Genomic DNA, 15,952 nt, shown 5'->3' with positions numbered 1-15,952 from the left:
ATGTTCCACTTCACGACAGAGGACTGTGCTGTCTCTCAGTGACACAACTGAGACCAGCGATGTCACTGAGAGACAGCAAAGACGATCACGGTCACTTCTGATGAGCCACCCCCTCACCTCCCCCCTCCTCCTCTTTCTCTTGAGATCATGGAGCAGGACGTGCTCACTCAGTTCAGGAGGCTGAACCTTCGGAAGGCTGCGGGTCCAGACAGAGTTTCCCCTGCCATCCTGAAGCACTGTGCTGCTGAGCTGGCTCCAGTCTTCACGGACATCTTCAGTGCTTCCCTGGTGTCCTGTCATGTTCACTATCATTCCTGTTAGGACTGAGTGACTACAGACTGGTGGCATGAAGTCCTTCGAGCGCCTGCTTCTCTCTCACCTGAAATCTATCACTGCTTCTCACCTGGACTCATTGCAGTTTGCCTACAGAGCCAACAGATCTGTGGACCATGCAGTGAACCAGGCCCTTCATTTCGTTCTGGAGCGTCTGGACTGCCCGGGAACTTATGCCAGGATCCTGTTTGTAGACTTTGCTCTGCCTTTAACACGATTCTCCCAGCTCTGCTTGAAGACAAGCTTGGCCAGCTGGACGTGCCTGACTCCCTCTGCAGATGGATGACAGACTTCCTGACCAGCCGGAGTCAGCGTGTACGGCTGGGGACGACTGTCTCCGACACTCGGACCCTCGACATCGGGTCTCCTCAGGGCTGTGTTCTCTCTCCATGGCTCTTCTCCCTGTACACCAACTGCTGCACCTCCAGCCACGAGTCCGTGAAGCTGATCAAGTTTGTGGATGACACCACCATCATGGGGCTCATCTCAGATGGAGATGAGTCGGCTTACAGGAGGGAGGTGGAGCGGCTGGTGTCCTGGTGCAGCCACAGCAACCTGGAGCTCAACACCCAGAAGACAGTGGAGATGGTCATGGACTTCAGGAGAGAATCACAGTGTCCACAATCACATCTGTCCCCTCTCATGTTGGCTGGTTCACCCATTCCTACTGTAGACTCCTTCTGCTTCCTAGGAACCACCATCACTGAGGACCTCAGATGGGAGCCAACCATCAGGTCCCTCATCAGGAAGGCCCAGCAGAGAATGTTCTTTCTGAGGCAGCTACGAAAACTACGACTGCCGACGAAGTTGCTGGTGGAGTTCTACACCGCCATCATCCAGTCCATCCTCACCTCCTCCATCACTGTCTGGTACAACAGCGCCACCCTCAGGGACAAGAGCAGACTGCAGCGCATGCTGAGAAGGTGAACGTGAGCCTGCCGCCTCTTCAGGACCTGTATGTCTCCAGAACCCAGAGACGTGCAGGTGGGATCAGAGCCGACCCTTCTCACCCTGGACATGGACTGTTTCTCCCTCTTCCCTCTGGCAGCACTTTATTCCAAAACACTTTCCTAGTTGGTGGGATCCCCACAGACCATGGCAATACATTTGATTCTGATTCTGATTCAGAGTGTGCGAGGCCCATCGTCGCCCAACTCTGAGGTGAACACCTCACTCACACACACGTCTGACACAAGGGCCATGACTGAGAAGGAGCCCCGAAGCTGGTGGGTTTGACTGGAGCGATGGGGACCTGGAGCGGGACGCTGAGGGAGGCAGGATGACGGGTCACGGGTTCAGATCCAGATCCAGACGCAGAGCAGACTAATCCGGCCGGGATTATCCGGGATGGTCCAGGGGGACCTCGCAGACCCCCTGCAGACAACAGAGAGACTCCTCAGCTGCATAGCTGCCCCCGTGACCTTTGACCCAGAGCAGAGAGACTTAGACCATATCAATAATAAAATTGAGAGTTTTTAATGGAATTAACTGTATTATTAGGATCAATTTAAATATGTTAAGTCTGTTCGCACCTTTACTGAAATAATGACATAAATATTACACTTTTTTGTTTACTACACAATGTTTTTAAATAAAAAATATGGCGGTACAAAATGATCAAATCTGAGAGATGAAATTCATTCGTTCACGGTGCCTTTGTTTTGACCTGGCATTGCTCCACGCTATGTTTCAGTTGGGGGAGAAGCTCGGTGGTCTGTGCGGGTGAAGGAGCACTGGCAGCTGGGGATCATGTGCTTGAGAGGCGAGCGGCTGTGTTGATGGACACGTTGGTCACTGCCTCACTGGACCTGCTGTCTGTGCTGCTGGGATGTGTGGGTGTCAATGGGAGGAGCCACAGGTGGGACCAGGAAGTTCCCAGGTAACAGACAGGAGTCCGGCATGGACTCTGTGATCAGTAGCGGATCCTCAGTACCAGATCTGACCCTCATCATCCGGCAAACAGATCCACTGTGGATGCAGCCCACTGTTCACATGGCATGTGGCCTGGATCCGGAACAGATCCCGGAGTAGATCCAGCCCCCAACAGGGTCTGGTCGGTCGAGTGTTCCGGCTCAAACCCCAGGTGAATCCTGAGGGTCCCAGCACCTTCTTCTACTGCCCAGACTGGCTCATATCTGCAGCGGGAACTTGGAAGGACAAACGTCAGTTAGTTCTTCTTGAATCAGGAGGAGGTCTTGGTCTCTCACCTGTGTCAGGTCCGGGCCAGGACATGATCTAAACCGGGAGCCACTGGGGGCCCCGGTGATGGCCCATCTGCAGGGAGTTGAAGGCCCCGGGGTCGGCGTGGAGCCGCTGCAGAAGCACAGGTGAGAACACAGAGGGTTCAAAGCTCAGGGGCCCTGCCACACAATCGGGGGAAGCACGAGGACCCCGAACACAATCCTCGTCTCCGGTCTGATTTGGGCGGGGACCCGCGTCCCGCCCAGCTGTGGCAACAGGCAGAGTAAATAAGCGGGCCCCTGGGGCCCCCTGCCGTCTGGGCGGGGGCCACCAAACATCCCCTCAGAGTCGGGGGCTTCAAAGCAGGCCGAGGGTTCCTGTCTCCAGTTTAGAGGATCTTTCCACAACAATGGGCCTTCTCAGAAACCACTTCTATCAAACCCATGTTTCCTCGCCGCGTGCGCCCGCTCCTCCATCGTCCCCCCACCGCCCCCGCGGGCCCTCAGCTCAACACAACAGAGAGGAATGATCTGAATTTTCAGATGAGGCTAGATGGACTTCACATCTTCCACACCCTCGTGATGGAGTCGTCCTGTGACTCTCGTGAGTTTCCCTCATGAACAAGTGACTGGTTCACGAGTGAGGGGAGGATGGAGGTGTCAGACCTGAGCCAGGAGGCAGAGCTCTCCTCTGCCTGCTGGGTTCCGCCACCGTCAGTTCTCTGGATCGTCTGACCTCTGACAGGAGTGAGGACGGGACCACCATCATCATCATCTTCATGGCTTCGGTCTGTGATGGAACCCTGGGCCCACGTGAGAGCTCCAGCTCCAGCTCAAGCCCAGAGGAGGAAGCGCTTCCTGGACGCACAGCTGGAGGCGACAGAAGGAGCCAGCGAGGTGCATGCTGGGAGGAGCCTCAGTGGAGCCCCCGCAGGTCAGGAATGCCAGCGACTCTCTGAGCAAACAAACGGCTGCACTGAAGAGGCAGAAACACTTGCAACAGATGAAAATCACTTTCCACCAACAAAGATACTCAGAGTGAAGGACAGACGGGTGGAAACAGCCACAGCCCGTGACGTCACGTCCCAGGCAGGACCTTCTCATGCAACCGTCAGGTGGCGCCCCCTGCCGGCGGACCAGCGACGCCCAGTCTCACACACACACACACACACACACACACACACACACACACACACACACACACACACACACACACACACACACACACACACACACACATACACACACACACACACACACACACACACACACGGAATCAGATAAACACGAGAAAGAAACTTGGATCGCAGGAAACACCTCTCCGGACGCTCGACAGCATTTCTCTCATGTATGTACAGGAGAAGAATGTGTTTTAACTGTAATTCATTTTTAATGAAAGTATATGTCACAGTTAAAATAATTTGGATATATATAAAATAAAATAAAATAAAATAAAACTTGAAAAGTGAACAGGAAGTCAAAAACACTATGACACAGAAAAACAATATCATTTTATAGAGGAAAATATCAGGCGTTTTAAATCATACTAACTCAGAGGGGGGAAAAAAAAAAAAAAAAAAAAAAAAAAAAAAAAGTTATTTTTAGTTCCCACACAACCACTGTCCATGTGAACAAGAAGTCAAGTGATGCGATGGTCACACACATCTGCTGAACTGTCATGTGATCAGGACGTGTTGGTGGAGACTGAAACAAACGTTCATTCATTCAAAAAATATGAATCCATTTTTATTTTAATTCCATTTCGATGGAAGGGAATTGCACAAAATACATTTGATTTTTCAGTTTTATTTCTCAGAAAATTAAAAGGCGACTTTTGTTTTTCCCGACAAATAATCCATTTTTCAGCGATTTTTGCAGAAAAACTTGCAGAGACTAAAACTGCTTCGCTTCCTCTGAAGATTAAAAACATTGACATAGCTTTCAAAAACACCTGGCGAACAAACACGAAGGCAGACGACGAACATCAGCAGTCCCAGATGAAGGCAGAGATGAGTCACTACTTTTCTTTTGCAGCATTCATTCCGCTCTGAGCTGAATATTTTATCTGACTTCCAGAGACTCGCCAGTCACATGACACCCCAGATTCCAATTCCATTTGGTGTCTAAGAGTTGAAAGTGACTTGACTGATTCATCATTCATTTGTCTTTATATACTGTATATATATATATTATACTGTATATATTGTGGATATATTTCTTAATGGACCCATTATCTGTACATCATATTTAGTCACGAATTAAGATGCATATTTTCTCTTCCTATATTTCATGCTTTATAACATTCACCCCGTCACTCGCGGCGTGCACGAGCACTCCCAACACCCTTTCATCAGCACAACCCACTTTGTGTCATGTCACCTCACAGGGAAAAGGTCAAGCAGAGAAAATACTGTGTGTGTGAGAACTGTGGAATTTCCCATGATTCCATCCATATATCCGGTCTAAACTCTCTCCTCTTCTTGAACCTGCTCGTGTTGATTCTCTGGATTTTGCCTCGCAGAAGTGGAGCTGAGATCTTCCTAAGAAGCGGCGCGCTGTAACCCCAGGCGTCTCGTGGACAGACGCAAACAGCAGCAACAAAAAGGTCAGGAATGAAGAGCATCATGTGATAAGAGCCTAAATGAGCTTCCTCGCGCGTCTGAAGGCACCTGCTGGCAGGAGGATGGGACTTGCAGACAGAAGGCAGTTGTGCTAAGTTGGACGGTGAAGACAGTAACATTCTGCAGTAACAGTGGACGATGTAAACAATCTGATCAACGCTCAGCAGATTTCAAAGTGACGCGGTTGAATCTCTGGGCAACAGATCGGCAGTAGAATAGAAACTCGTAAAAAGGAGGATGAAAGTGAAGATGTTTGACAGAGGCGCCTCCTGAGGGTGTGTGTTACTGTCTCAGTGGGCGTGCTGGCCCTCCTCGGTGGACGGCGCCTCCTGCAGGAAGGGTGAGAAGGAGGAGCGGACGGTGCGGCCTCGCAGCGGCTGCTGGACTCTGAAGTTGTTGACCATGCTCTTCTGCACCTCCTCCTCCGCCGCCGTGAACAGGAGGCTCCGGAAGACGGCCAGCTGAGGAGGAAGATCAGAGACACGGCAGCTGAGCTCCGGTGCGACGCAGGATTAACCAGCCCCTCCAGCAGATGGCGATGTTGCCATCCCAACTGTGAACACAATTCCAGCCAAGCCCAACTCCACTGAGTCTCCTTTAGCCCCGCCCTCTCCGCGGTATGTGCAGCATCATATGCCCTCGCTCCTTGTTGAGATGACGTCATGTGCGACGGCAACCGCTCACATTTACCCAGGAATATTGCCACCGAGGGTCGTTATTCAGACGTGAAGGATCCTGAATCCTTAATGTCCAAATTCCCACGATGGAAATGCAGAACAGAGGAAGTCAAAAGCAGAACTGACTAGTCCCGAACACTATAACAAAGATGGCCGACCTCCAGATCCATCTCTCTCCCCCGTCCGTCAGGCTCCGCCCTCGTGAGGAGCTCTGGAACACGTACATGCTCCGCACTCACCAAACACCGTCATGAAAAAGATGGACTTATTATATCATCAGTTATTATTTAGCATCTAAATGTATTTATTTAGAATTCATTGCAGCCTGGAAAACTGCCCAAAACTGACACAATTTTTTGAAAACAAAACACTCCTGATTTCCTGTCATGTTGCTCCAGATTTTTTAAAGATCTGCAGCAAAATCCGGCCTTTTTGGCCACAACTATCAATAAAAGAGCGAAATCCTGGTTAATGGAAACTGCTTTATGATAGAATGAGATTTTTAAAGTAAAAACTAACCCAAATAAAGCAGTTGAGTAGAAGAAGATGAGATGAAAAGTTGGAGAAAGAAAGTCAAAGATCAAATATGAACCCTGAAAGAGGAAGTCTAAAGAAGGAAACGTGATCTCTAGAGTGGGAGACAAACCGTTCAAATATGAGATTAATAAAACAAAACAAAAAGGAGTTCGGTCGTGGAAAAAGCGGTCAAAAGGATGATTGACATTTCAAATGAGGAGCAGGAGAAACCAAAACCAGAGTGGACTTTAAAAAAAAAAAAAAAGGAAAGTCAGAGAGGAGAAATTGGGAGGTGAGAGGAAAGGAGAAATTCCAAAGCCAGATGAAAATGAAAAATGTAGTGGAGAGAGATCAGTGAGATGGACAGTCAAAGTGGGAGGAGACACTTGGAACAGTGAGGACGATGCTCCCAGAATGAGCCGCCAAGTTTAGAGCGGGAGATAAAAGCAGGAAGCAGAAGAGAAGAGTCAGACATTGAGACAAATGATGAAACAATGAGATGAAAAGCAAATGAAATATGAGACACCAAGTGCCAAAGGGGATACAAAAAGTGACAGATGAAAGTCAAAAGTTGTGTTTGAGCAAATGAAAGACCAAGCGAGGGAGAGTTCTAATGTGAAAGAGAGAGACTATTAAATGACAAGCCAAAGGTGGATGAGGAAAGTAGACAGAAATGTAAAAGTGGCACAACAAAATCAGTCAAACTTGTTTCGGAATGGAGTCACGAGTCAGAAGTCGACAAGAATCGTTGTGAGATCTGGGTCATAAATGAAGTCGAAAAACGAGAAGTTCGCTGCTCTCTCGCGACCCCTGCTGAACTGGGACCAACCTGGTCGTGGCTGACTTCGATGTGCTGCTTCATGACGATCCAGCTGACCGACTCGGTCAGAGGGGGGGTGGTCAGGGAGCCGTGGTAGGTCCAGTAGTCGTCGATGTTGCTGGGCAGCAGACAGGCCGGGTCGAACCTGGTGAACTCCACCAAGCTGCCCTGAGGGAGGAGCACCAGCCGCAGGGTCAGATTATCTCCAGCTGATAGGGTTTATCGTCCGTGGCTTTATGGCTCTAATGGACAAATAACGGACTCGTTGCTGATAAGCCTGAATCATTCTCTCACTGTTTCAAACAGACAACGCTAACTTCAACTTCAGTGTGTCTACAGTGAGGTGTCATCGTCCCATGATCCCTTGCAGTTTGCTTGAAAAAGTCGCCATTTTAAGTAGATGTTCAGACTTCACCTGCTCTGGACATAAGGAGAGTCTCCTGACAACAGAAGCATCACAACTTGCAGACTCATGTAGTAGCACCGCAGAGCCGGTAGAGGGAGGCAGAGCTTTAGGAGTTTCCACACACGAGTGTGACCCACTTAAACACGACATTCAACCCTAAAGGACCTCACGTGTGTGTGTGTGTGTGTGTGTGTGTGTGTGTGTGTGTGTGTGTGTGTGTGTGTGTGTGTGTGTGTGTGTGTGTGTGTGTGTGTACAAGGTTAAGCCTCAATTTGAGGGTTCAAACTTCAAAACAGCTGGGTTTCCGTTTGGTCCAAAGTCCCGGTTCAGGTGAGCCATGTGTTTTGGATGGTTAGGTTTAGGGGGAGAGGCTGGGGAAAGGGTGATGGCCAGGAGAGATCCTCACAGAGACAGAGTGACAAACACTTGTGTGTGTACGTACCTTGTGTCTGATGGCAGGCAGCGCGTCCACCAGCTTCTGCAGCCCCTCGTGTCGCTTCCCGACCTACAGAGATTAACAGTAATCTGGACTGTCAACACTCGTAACGTAAACAAAGCTAGAGTGTGAGAGTCTGTGTGTGTGTGTGTGAGAGGATCAACGTTGCTCTACACACAGTGTGCGTTCAGAGGTGTGCAGGGGAGCTTTTGGGTCCATTCATGTGATGCAACACGAACACTTCTTGTGTAGGCACTGCACTGGGTCTATGTGCAGCACTTTGTTACTGTCTACAATAGTTATGATGTCGAAGTGTTTAGATGAGTGCAGGTGTGTGTTTGCCTAAGGCACTGGTGAGCGACCGAGTTCCTCCTGGGGACAGTTATCGAGACGTGCGTTACCTTGAGGAAGACTCCGATCACAGCCAGGCCGTTCTCCTCCATCACTGCTTCCTCGAACAGATTGTATTTCTCAGAGTTCCAGTGAACCAGGTGAAGCTGTGAACACACACCACAACAGTGTCACACCTCGGTGTGTATCAGCCTCTCACTCCCCTGAGGTCTCCTGCACTTCAGTTCCTCCTGTCATGCAGCACAAGACACAGTAATGCAGATGCGATCAGTGAGGATGCTGCGTGACCAGCTGCAGTTCAGGCTCAAGTTGAGCTTGGTTGCAGCGTGTGACACTTTTGAAAACCAAATCTCTCTGCTCAGATTTCTTCATCACTTGTTCCCCCGAGAACAAAGTCAAACTGTAGGCCCCGCGGCCCCCCAGGTCAAACACATGTCAGATGTTCATTCTCCGTTCATCGCTTTCCCAGTGATGGCACTCAGATGCTATGAGTATTTATTTCTGGCTGATGGGCCACGTTTCCCTCACGTTCCTGTGTTTGAGTGACGTGGGGAAAGGAAGAGGACCGGCACCTGTTCCAGACGGCTGAACCACAGCGCGAGGCCGACTGATCCAACTTCCTGTTCTCCCTGTGCCACCGCGGAGGGCCCCAAGTTGCCTGCAGCAGGGTCAGCTTTTATCAGTTTTAATCTCACCCATAACTAGGTCCCCTACAGTCATGTTTAAATCATGACCTGTTCCATCATAAAAAGGAGACTCTTAAAGAGACAATAAGACACACAACTCGGACTGTATTTGGAAACTCAACCACCTGCGTGGCTGACTGTCTCAGAGCACCTGGGTTCAGGGGCCGAGCCCACCTGCTCGCACCAGATCTCCATGACTGGATTCATCTCATTGTTTCTTGACAGTTTGCGAGTTCAGGAAGTATAGTTTTTTAACTCTCCTGCTTCCTGATGAATGAACGCTGATTCACCCTGGCACCACGTCACGAGTGCATTCAAGGCTTCAGGCCTCTGATGCACCTGGGCTTAGGAGCCTTCTCACCTTTGACCTGACTGACACAAGAGCTAACAGTAAGGCTTGTTACACACCCGCAGGGGTCTTCTCATTATTATGGGATGGAAGGCTTCCACTCAGGCTCGTACCTCTGCAGGAAACAGCTGCCGGTCCACCGTGTGCTCTGACCCCCAGGCGTTGGTCTCGCCCCAGTGGAAGTGGAACTGGCACAGTCTGAACCGGTCCTGGAGCGGCCCACCTTTCAGCGCTGCGGCACACAGCAAGAGATGAGTTCAAAGCATGAGGCGTCCGCTCGGGGGACTGGGACAAAGGAGGATCTATGTGGAGGAACGGGTGGACCAGGAAGAACCTTTGGAAAAACCTGAGCATGAAGGGATTGTCAACTTTGATCCCGGTATTTGATGATTGAAGGGGGGAAGAAAAGACAAAGGTCAAGACTGGACATCTGACTTCAGCTGGACTGACACAGCTGAGGAGGAAGTGCTGTTCCAGTTCCAGTCCATTTACAGGGCCACATCAGCAACGCTCCATACTGTCAGGTCATGTGAGTCACATGACTGTCAGATGGAAGCTTGCCTCCAGCCGCCCTCAGTAGAGCATTGATGACTGACTCGGTGCCGCTGGCTCTTTAAGAGGAAGTTAATCCTCTTGTGTGGAGGCGAGCGCTCACTCCCCCACTGAGACTTGACTCCAGTCTGCTTGGTAGTGGAGCGTCACATGCTCGCTGGGGTGAGTGTACACACCGGACCATTATAAGATCCGGACCTACACACCGAAGGACACCCGTCACTGTCTCACACTCATCGGTCTGAGACTCAGTGTAGTGCAGCTCATTTTTAATGGAGGTTATCAACAAATGGTGCTACGGAGCAGTGAGACCGTTAATTCTTTCAGTCACAGCTGCGGCCGGGGAAAGGGTTGGCTAGCATGACTCCTACACACCTGCCTTGTTTCTTCAGACTTTCCAGTCTAAAATGCCCTGAACACAGCAACATGTAATGGTGTTTACAGTGATGTTCCCCAGGATATTCGGTGCAACTTTCTTACCTCTGAGACCTTGGCTCTCCTTTGACTTTGGGGAAAAAACTGACAACCAATGTTTTTCCGCAGCGGTTGTGGTGAACGAACACGGCACTTAATAACAGCATGTTTGCACCATGATCAGAGTTTTTCCCCCTCCCAGCGCCACTGTCGTTCAGTTGTTCAAATGTCACTCTGGTTAACAGTCATATTTGTTCTCCGTATTCAGCTACTAGCGTTGACATGGTAATGACTACACGCAAGAAACGCACCTGACATTGAACACATATCAGAAATGAGAAGAGAATGAGGTTGTAACTAGGATGAAGCGAGGGCGAGTCGTCATGGCAACAGTCACTGGGCGGATGCACAAGTGAGGACGCCGTGCGAGACGGTCCACTTCATTAGAACACGGCTTTCTTTTAAACCCCAAAGAGACTGAAACTGGAAGGAGGAGGTGAGACTCACTGGACTTGTCGCTGGTGTCGTCATACTCCACCAAGAAGGAGTAACCGTTGTTCCAGATCTGCTGGCAGGTGTTGGGGTCGTAGTCTGTGACCAGAGGCTTCAGCTGAGAGTCAAACACGCTTTTGCGGACCACGATGTCGATGGGAGACTGGCGTTCTCCTCCAGGCACGGCGAGCGGCTGCTGCCACATGGGATGTACTGCAGCAGGGAGGAGGAGAGAAGAGGCAGAGGTGAGGTCAGTCCGGGTCCAAGTCACGGCGCCACCACCTACGTTTCATGCTGAGCTCAGCGCTGTCCAGCGTCGGACACAAACAATCCATCTCAGACCACGGATGAAAAATGAAAGAGCAACTTCCTTCTGCTCCGCCAAGCGACTGACTTAAAGGAAATCACACCTAAAAGAGAAGTGGGCCGGCCCAGCAGAAAGTGACACGCGGAATGTCCTGGCACACCCCCAGCTCTCCTCCACAGGCGGGAATCAGACCAGAACCTCGGGGAGGTCAAGCCGCCGCCTCGCGCCAGCGTCGCTCCAGGAGCAAGACTTGCAATTACAGCAGCATCCTGCGCCAGACTGGCTCCGTCTCCAGGTCTCGCTCCAGGTAACTGACTTCAGAGGCCCGGTTGATCTCGTGCTCCTGAACTTTGATCCACAGACGGCGTGATGGCTGAAACGTGCTCGTCGGCGGAACAAAAGCGGCTTGTTTTCATCGGAGCTTTGGGTTTCCACTGAGCCAAGCAGAACAGGTCCGACTGGGAACTGACCTCCATCCACGCGGGACTCCAGCGACTCCTCCTGGGGGAGTTTTCCGCCTGACTCTCTCATTGCTCAGATACCAAACAACTGTGACAGAGCTTCCTCTACCCAACTCAGCCAACCCTCTGAGGCACGGGGCCGCTAGGAATCATTTAGATTAATATTCTGCTCTGTGCTCACACCCCATAATGACTATTGCTTCCTAAATCTGCAGATTTAACAAGTGTGTACTTTGCTTTCGCAGCGAGAGACTCAAACAATTCTGGGTCAATCCGAGTTAATGAGTCAGACCTTCCGATTTAATGCAACTTTTCCATCTGGCTAATTTTGATCTGCAGCGCATCGACAGTGGCAAAGTTTCCAACTACATTAAAGGCTTCCGAATCAGCACGTCACCCAAAAACACAATAGAACAATGATGGAATAAACAAATGTCTCTTCATGTCAACACCACCAAATCAAAGACCGAGTCAAGACCGAGACTTTCAGTCTAAGACTGGGATCAAACTGAACACAGAACACATTAGCCCATTTACTTTTGTAATCCAAACACACCGGCAGAACACCACCGAACCCTGAAGGTTTGATAGAAATGTGTTCGTCCATATAAGAGTGACTCTGTTGACCAAAGGACAGATGAAGACCCCTGATACATGGTTGGCGGTGGATTGTTACCGGCCTAGATCATGAACGGGTCCGAGCTGGGCCTAGATGACTGGATCGGGTGACCTAATATGCAGGCAACATATGTTGCAACATGGTACAGTGCATTGCAGAGGGCAGTACTGTTCAAAACAAAACAAAACAAAAATCGCTGCAGTTGTGATCCACATAAAAATCCAGAATGTGGCATGGCAGAGAGTGAGACAAGACCAAGTCTAAATGCAGTCAATCGCGAGACAAATGCTCAGAACAGATCTGTCTCGAGTACTGCGACACAGGGTCATGACCTCCGTCAGAACAGACTGAAGAATAGGGCTGTGTATTGGTAGGTATATCTTGCGATACGATACGTATCCTGACAGAAGAGTGGTGATATGATAGAATGCAATATGTCGCCATACTGTAAGTTTAGCAATATATTGTAATAAGAACCATCATTTTAAGGGGGAAAATCAGATATTGAAGTACAATATAATAATATATTCAAATCATAAATATAATTTGCATGAAAATGAGTTTATTGTTATGACGTCAATGGAGTTACACTTTCAGTTACACTTCACAGTCCATAATGGGAATGAATTACTCAAAAATCACTCAACAAAATATCCAAGAGTATACTTATTAAATATTGATATAAACAAATGAAAATAAAGACAATATCAAGTATTGTGATATTGCATCAAAAATATCGGTTCAGTATCGCAGGAATCGTGTCAATGTTTTCTTACACCCCTACTGACGAAACCAGTCGATGAACCCAAGGAGGAGGAGAACCACAAATACTGTAAGACTTGGTCATAATGTTTTGGCTAGTCACGTCGAAAATCACCGCTGAACGGCAATATCAAAATGTGACCTCACTTCGTCATCAACACAGACAGAACTTCCTGGAAAATTCCAGTGAGAACAGAGAAGCGTTTTCTGAGCCACAACACCTGAAGCGATGACTCAGCGATAGCTCAGGAGATGAGTGGTGTAACCAGACATCACCGCTGTGGAGATAAGACTATCCAGAGATAAGACTGAGTCAGCACAAGAGGGTCACTGTACAATTCCTCTGGTGGATCGGCATCAGGGCTGAGGGAGAGCATGGAGCCAGAGACTTGGAGAAATGATCGGATGGGGGGAAAAACTCATTGTTGCCACCTAGTGAACTAAACTGACTCAGCACTTTTCATCTTTCCAGAGCAGACTGTGTCAGGAGGACCGTGAGCAGCAGTGCAGAGGAGGTCTACGGAGAGACGCCACTCTGAGCAGACTCGAAGACTCCCTTCACGTGGCTGCTCCTCTGTCTCTCACTGATGATTATGAAGGAGTCAAAAACACTTGGATGCAGGCCGGAACAGAAGAAGACCAGTGAAAGGTCAGAGTGTCTGACCTTCAACAACCGATGTGGTTTAAGAAGAGCACGTGTGCGGCGGGTGACTGCGCAGGTGAACTGGACGAGCCTGTTGTTGCTGGGTGCGGCTGCTGAACCAACATTCCACAGTCTGAAGGCGGAGTGACACGGAGGACGCATCCACAGTCAGAGGTGGAGACGCCACACAGATTTAACAAGTCAGTGATCGATGAGACCAGATGACTCGGCTCATGACAAAGTGACCAGTAGACTGTTGAACAACGAGTTATCAGTTCATGATAAATCAAACAAGTAACAAGGAATTAATCAAGAGGTTTTCGGGTAAGTTTTTGAAACTACTTCATCTGTTACATTATGACCAGTCTGTTCAAGTCCACAACTATCCTTCAACACTGAGCTGACCACCACAGTTCTCAGTCAGGCTGAAGACCAGATCATTCCTCAGTATCATGGCTTCTTGTCCACAGACCTCAAAGGGACTGAGGAGGTGAAGAAAGAGCTGAGCCAGAAGGCAAAGTTCTCTACTGACCGCTGGGTTTCTCCTCTCACCTGCGATCACCAGCTTTGGAGTAACCAAAGGAACAAGAGTTTACCTGTCTGGACTCTCTGAGAGAGAGGAGCTCAGTCATCCAGGAGAGACTCAGAGTAGACGCCTTAGTTGGCTCTACTCTGAGTCTCTCCTGGATGACTGAGCTCCTTGTGAGCAACTTGTGAGGTGCACAACTCCAGATGCTGAGCGTCACCAAACTACGATTCCCTGTGTGTTTACCCTGCACATGCCTCAACGAAATTTGGACTCCTGGGACCATGCTGGCTCAGTGCAACACATACATCAGTCATATTTTCATGAAGCAGAAACACCATGAAGGTGCTCCCGCCAAGTCACTTGCTTTCAAGGCTCCCGACTTGAACTGTGACGTGGACCGTAGCCGAGAAGCGAGTCAGGAAATTTTGTTTCACTGATGCGAGTTTAAACATCAGCTTCGACCATGGGAAGGAAATAAGCATGACTCATCTACAGCCAGAAGGTCCGACCCTTCAGGTATCTGGGCTGTACACAGGACCTTCCGGTCGTTTTGTGATGATGGTGTTTCTCTCTGGACTTTCCATTTCAAAACATGAGATTCCATGATGCCTCTCGTGTTTGCCTTGTGATCACGCAGGATTACAGCTTGGTGAACCAACTCGATCGGAGGTGGGATAGAACAAGACTATCAGGGCGCTGTTTACTCCCGGGTCATGGCGATCAACGTTCCAGATCACGTGAACTCAAGTTTTATAATACAAACAAGTCGCACCTCACTATACGTCGCAAGACAAGTAAAGCTTTGGGGACAAAAAGTGACTTGAAGTCACGAAAATACGGCAGTTATTATGACTGTTGAGGAGGCTTCAAAGGAGAGGTGTCGGTGAGTGGCTCTCCTGCGACTGACCCGCAGGTGTGTGGGTGACCAGAGATGGACCGCACACCTGTCCAGCGGGTCTCTGGCTCCCGCTCCCAGTCACGGAGAAATGAATGAACTTCTGAATGAGGCCGGATTAGAGCCCGCTGACATGCACGCGCTACTTACTCCGGGACAGCACATATTTGCTGGAGCAGGCGGACAGGTTGCACCTCCGGACCGCGGTGACTCGGTGCGTCCCAGCGGGTTTGACGAGCTGCCGGTGGAGCTGGGCTGCCAGGGGTCTCAGCACGGACGCCAGGGTCACCATATCGATGGAGCCTACGGTAAACGAGATGAACTTCCACTCTGTTTAGCTCGCTAAGCTAAAGATACATGGGTTAGCTGAAGCTAAAGTTAGCTGGCAGCACTTGAAGGCACCGCTGGCGTGCCCGGGCTCTTCCTCCTCTGGCCACAGGAGGCGGAGAAACCCGGGGTATCTGGTTACACCACGTCACAAAAAGACGCCAGAAACCCGGTCTCACCGGGGAAAGGCCGCTGACGTGAGTGCACCTGAAGGCTCGAGGACACCTCTGCGACTGAGGTGTTTGTTTTGCAGATGGTCGGGGAGGGGCCACGCAGCCGACCAATCACGAAGCACTTCACGATCGGTTCTCGATGACGTCACGTACCCATTCTCTGGGTGTCGCCAAAATCCTGAAAAATATTGAGGTGACAGCAGAAGAAAACTGTTCAATCTACTTAATTGTAGCTTATGGCGGCATTTAATTTCTGTTTAAGTCTTTTTTACGTAAACAATAGTATGCAACTGCACGGCACAAGTGATATTGTAGACGTTTATAATCACAAAAATAAACTCCTACAGTAACTTTCAGTTCAATTTTTTTTGCCTCTAGATTTCAAAGAAACGCATCACCATCC

General features: G+C 49.6%; 1 protein-coding gene across 3 annotated transcripts; it reads right to left on the bottom strand.

Moving 5' to 3' along the window:
* Positions 1–1,859: 1,859 nt before the first annotated feature.
* Positions 1,860–15,635, bottom strand: ca5a (carbonic anhydrase Va). Of its 3 annotated transcripts, XM_053885130.1 has the most exons (9): positions 15,200–15,635; positions 10,849–11,046; positions 9,489–9,607; positions 8,391–8,486; positions 7,996–8,058; positions 7,157–7,315; positions 3,250–5,595; positions 2,541–2,646; positions 1,865–2,480 (listed from the first exon to the last, which is right to left on the bottom strand). In XM_053885130.1, exons 1-7 carry the CDS (start codon positions 15,339–15,341, stop codon positions 5,425–5,427), a joined length of 948 nt encoding a protein of 315 aa, XP_053741105.1. In that variant the 5' UTR covers positions 15,342–15,635; the 3' UTR covers positions 1,865–2,480; positions 2,541–2,646; positions 3,250–5,424. The 3 variants fall into 3 exon arrangements, with proteins under 3 accessions (XP_053741106.1, XP_053741104.1, XP_053741105.1); XM_053885131.1 differs by lacking the exon at positions 15,200–15,635 and adding an exon at positions 11,120–11,271 and having other exon boundaries at positions 1,860–2,480; positions 2,541–5,595; XM_053885129.1 differs by having other exon boundaries at positions 1,861–2,480; positions 2,541–5,595.
* Positions 15,636–15,952: the final 317 nt, after the last annotated feature.

Source organism: Synchiropus splendidus, chromosome 14, assembly GCF_027744825.2.
Source record: "Synchiropus splendidus isolate RoL2022-P1 chromosome 14, RoL_Sspl_1.0, whole genome shotgun sequence".
Classification (NCBI taxonomy): domain Eukaryota; kingdom Metazoa; phylum Chordata; class Actinopteri; order Syngnathiformes; family Callionymidae; genus Synchiropus; species Synchiropus splendidus.
The sequence above is the reverse complement of the archived record's forward strand: the minus strand, read 5'-3'. Positions and strand labels throughout refer to the sequence as shown.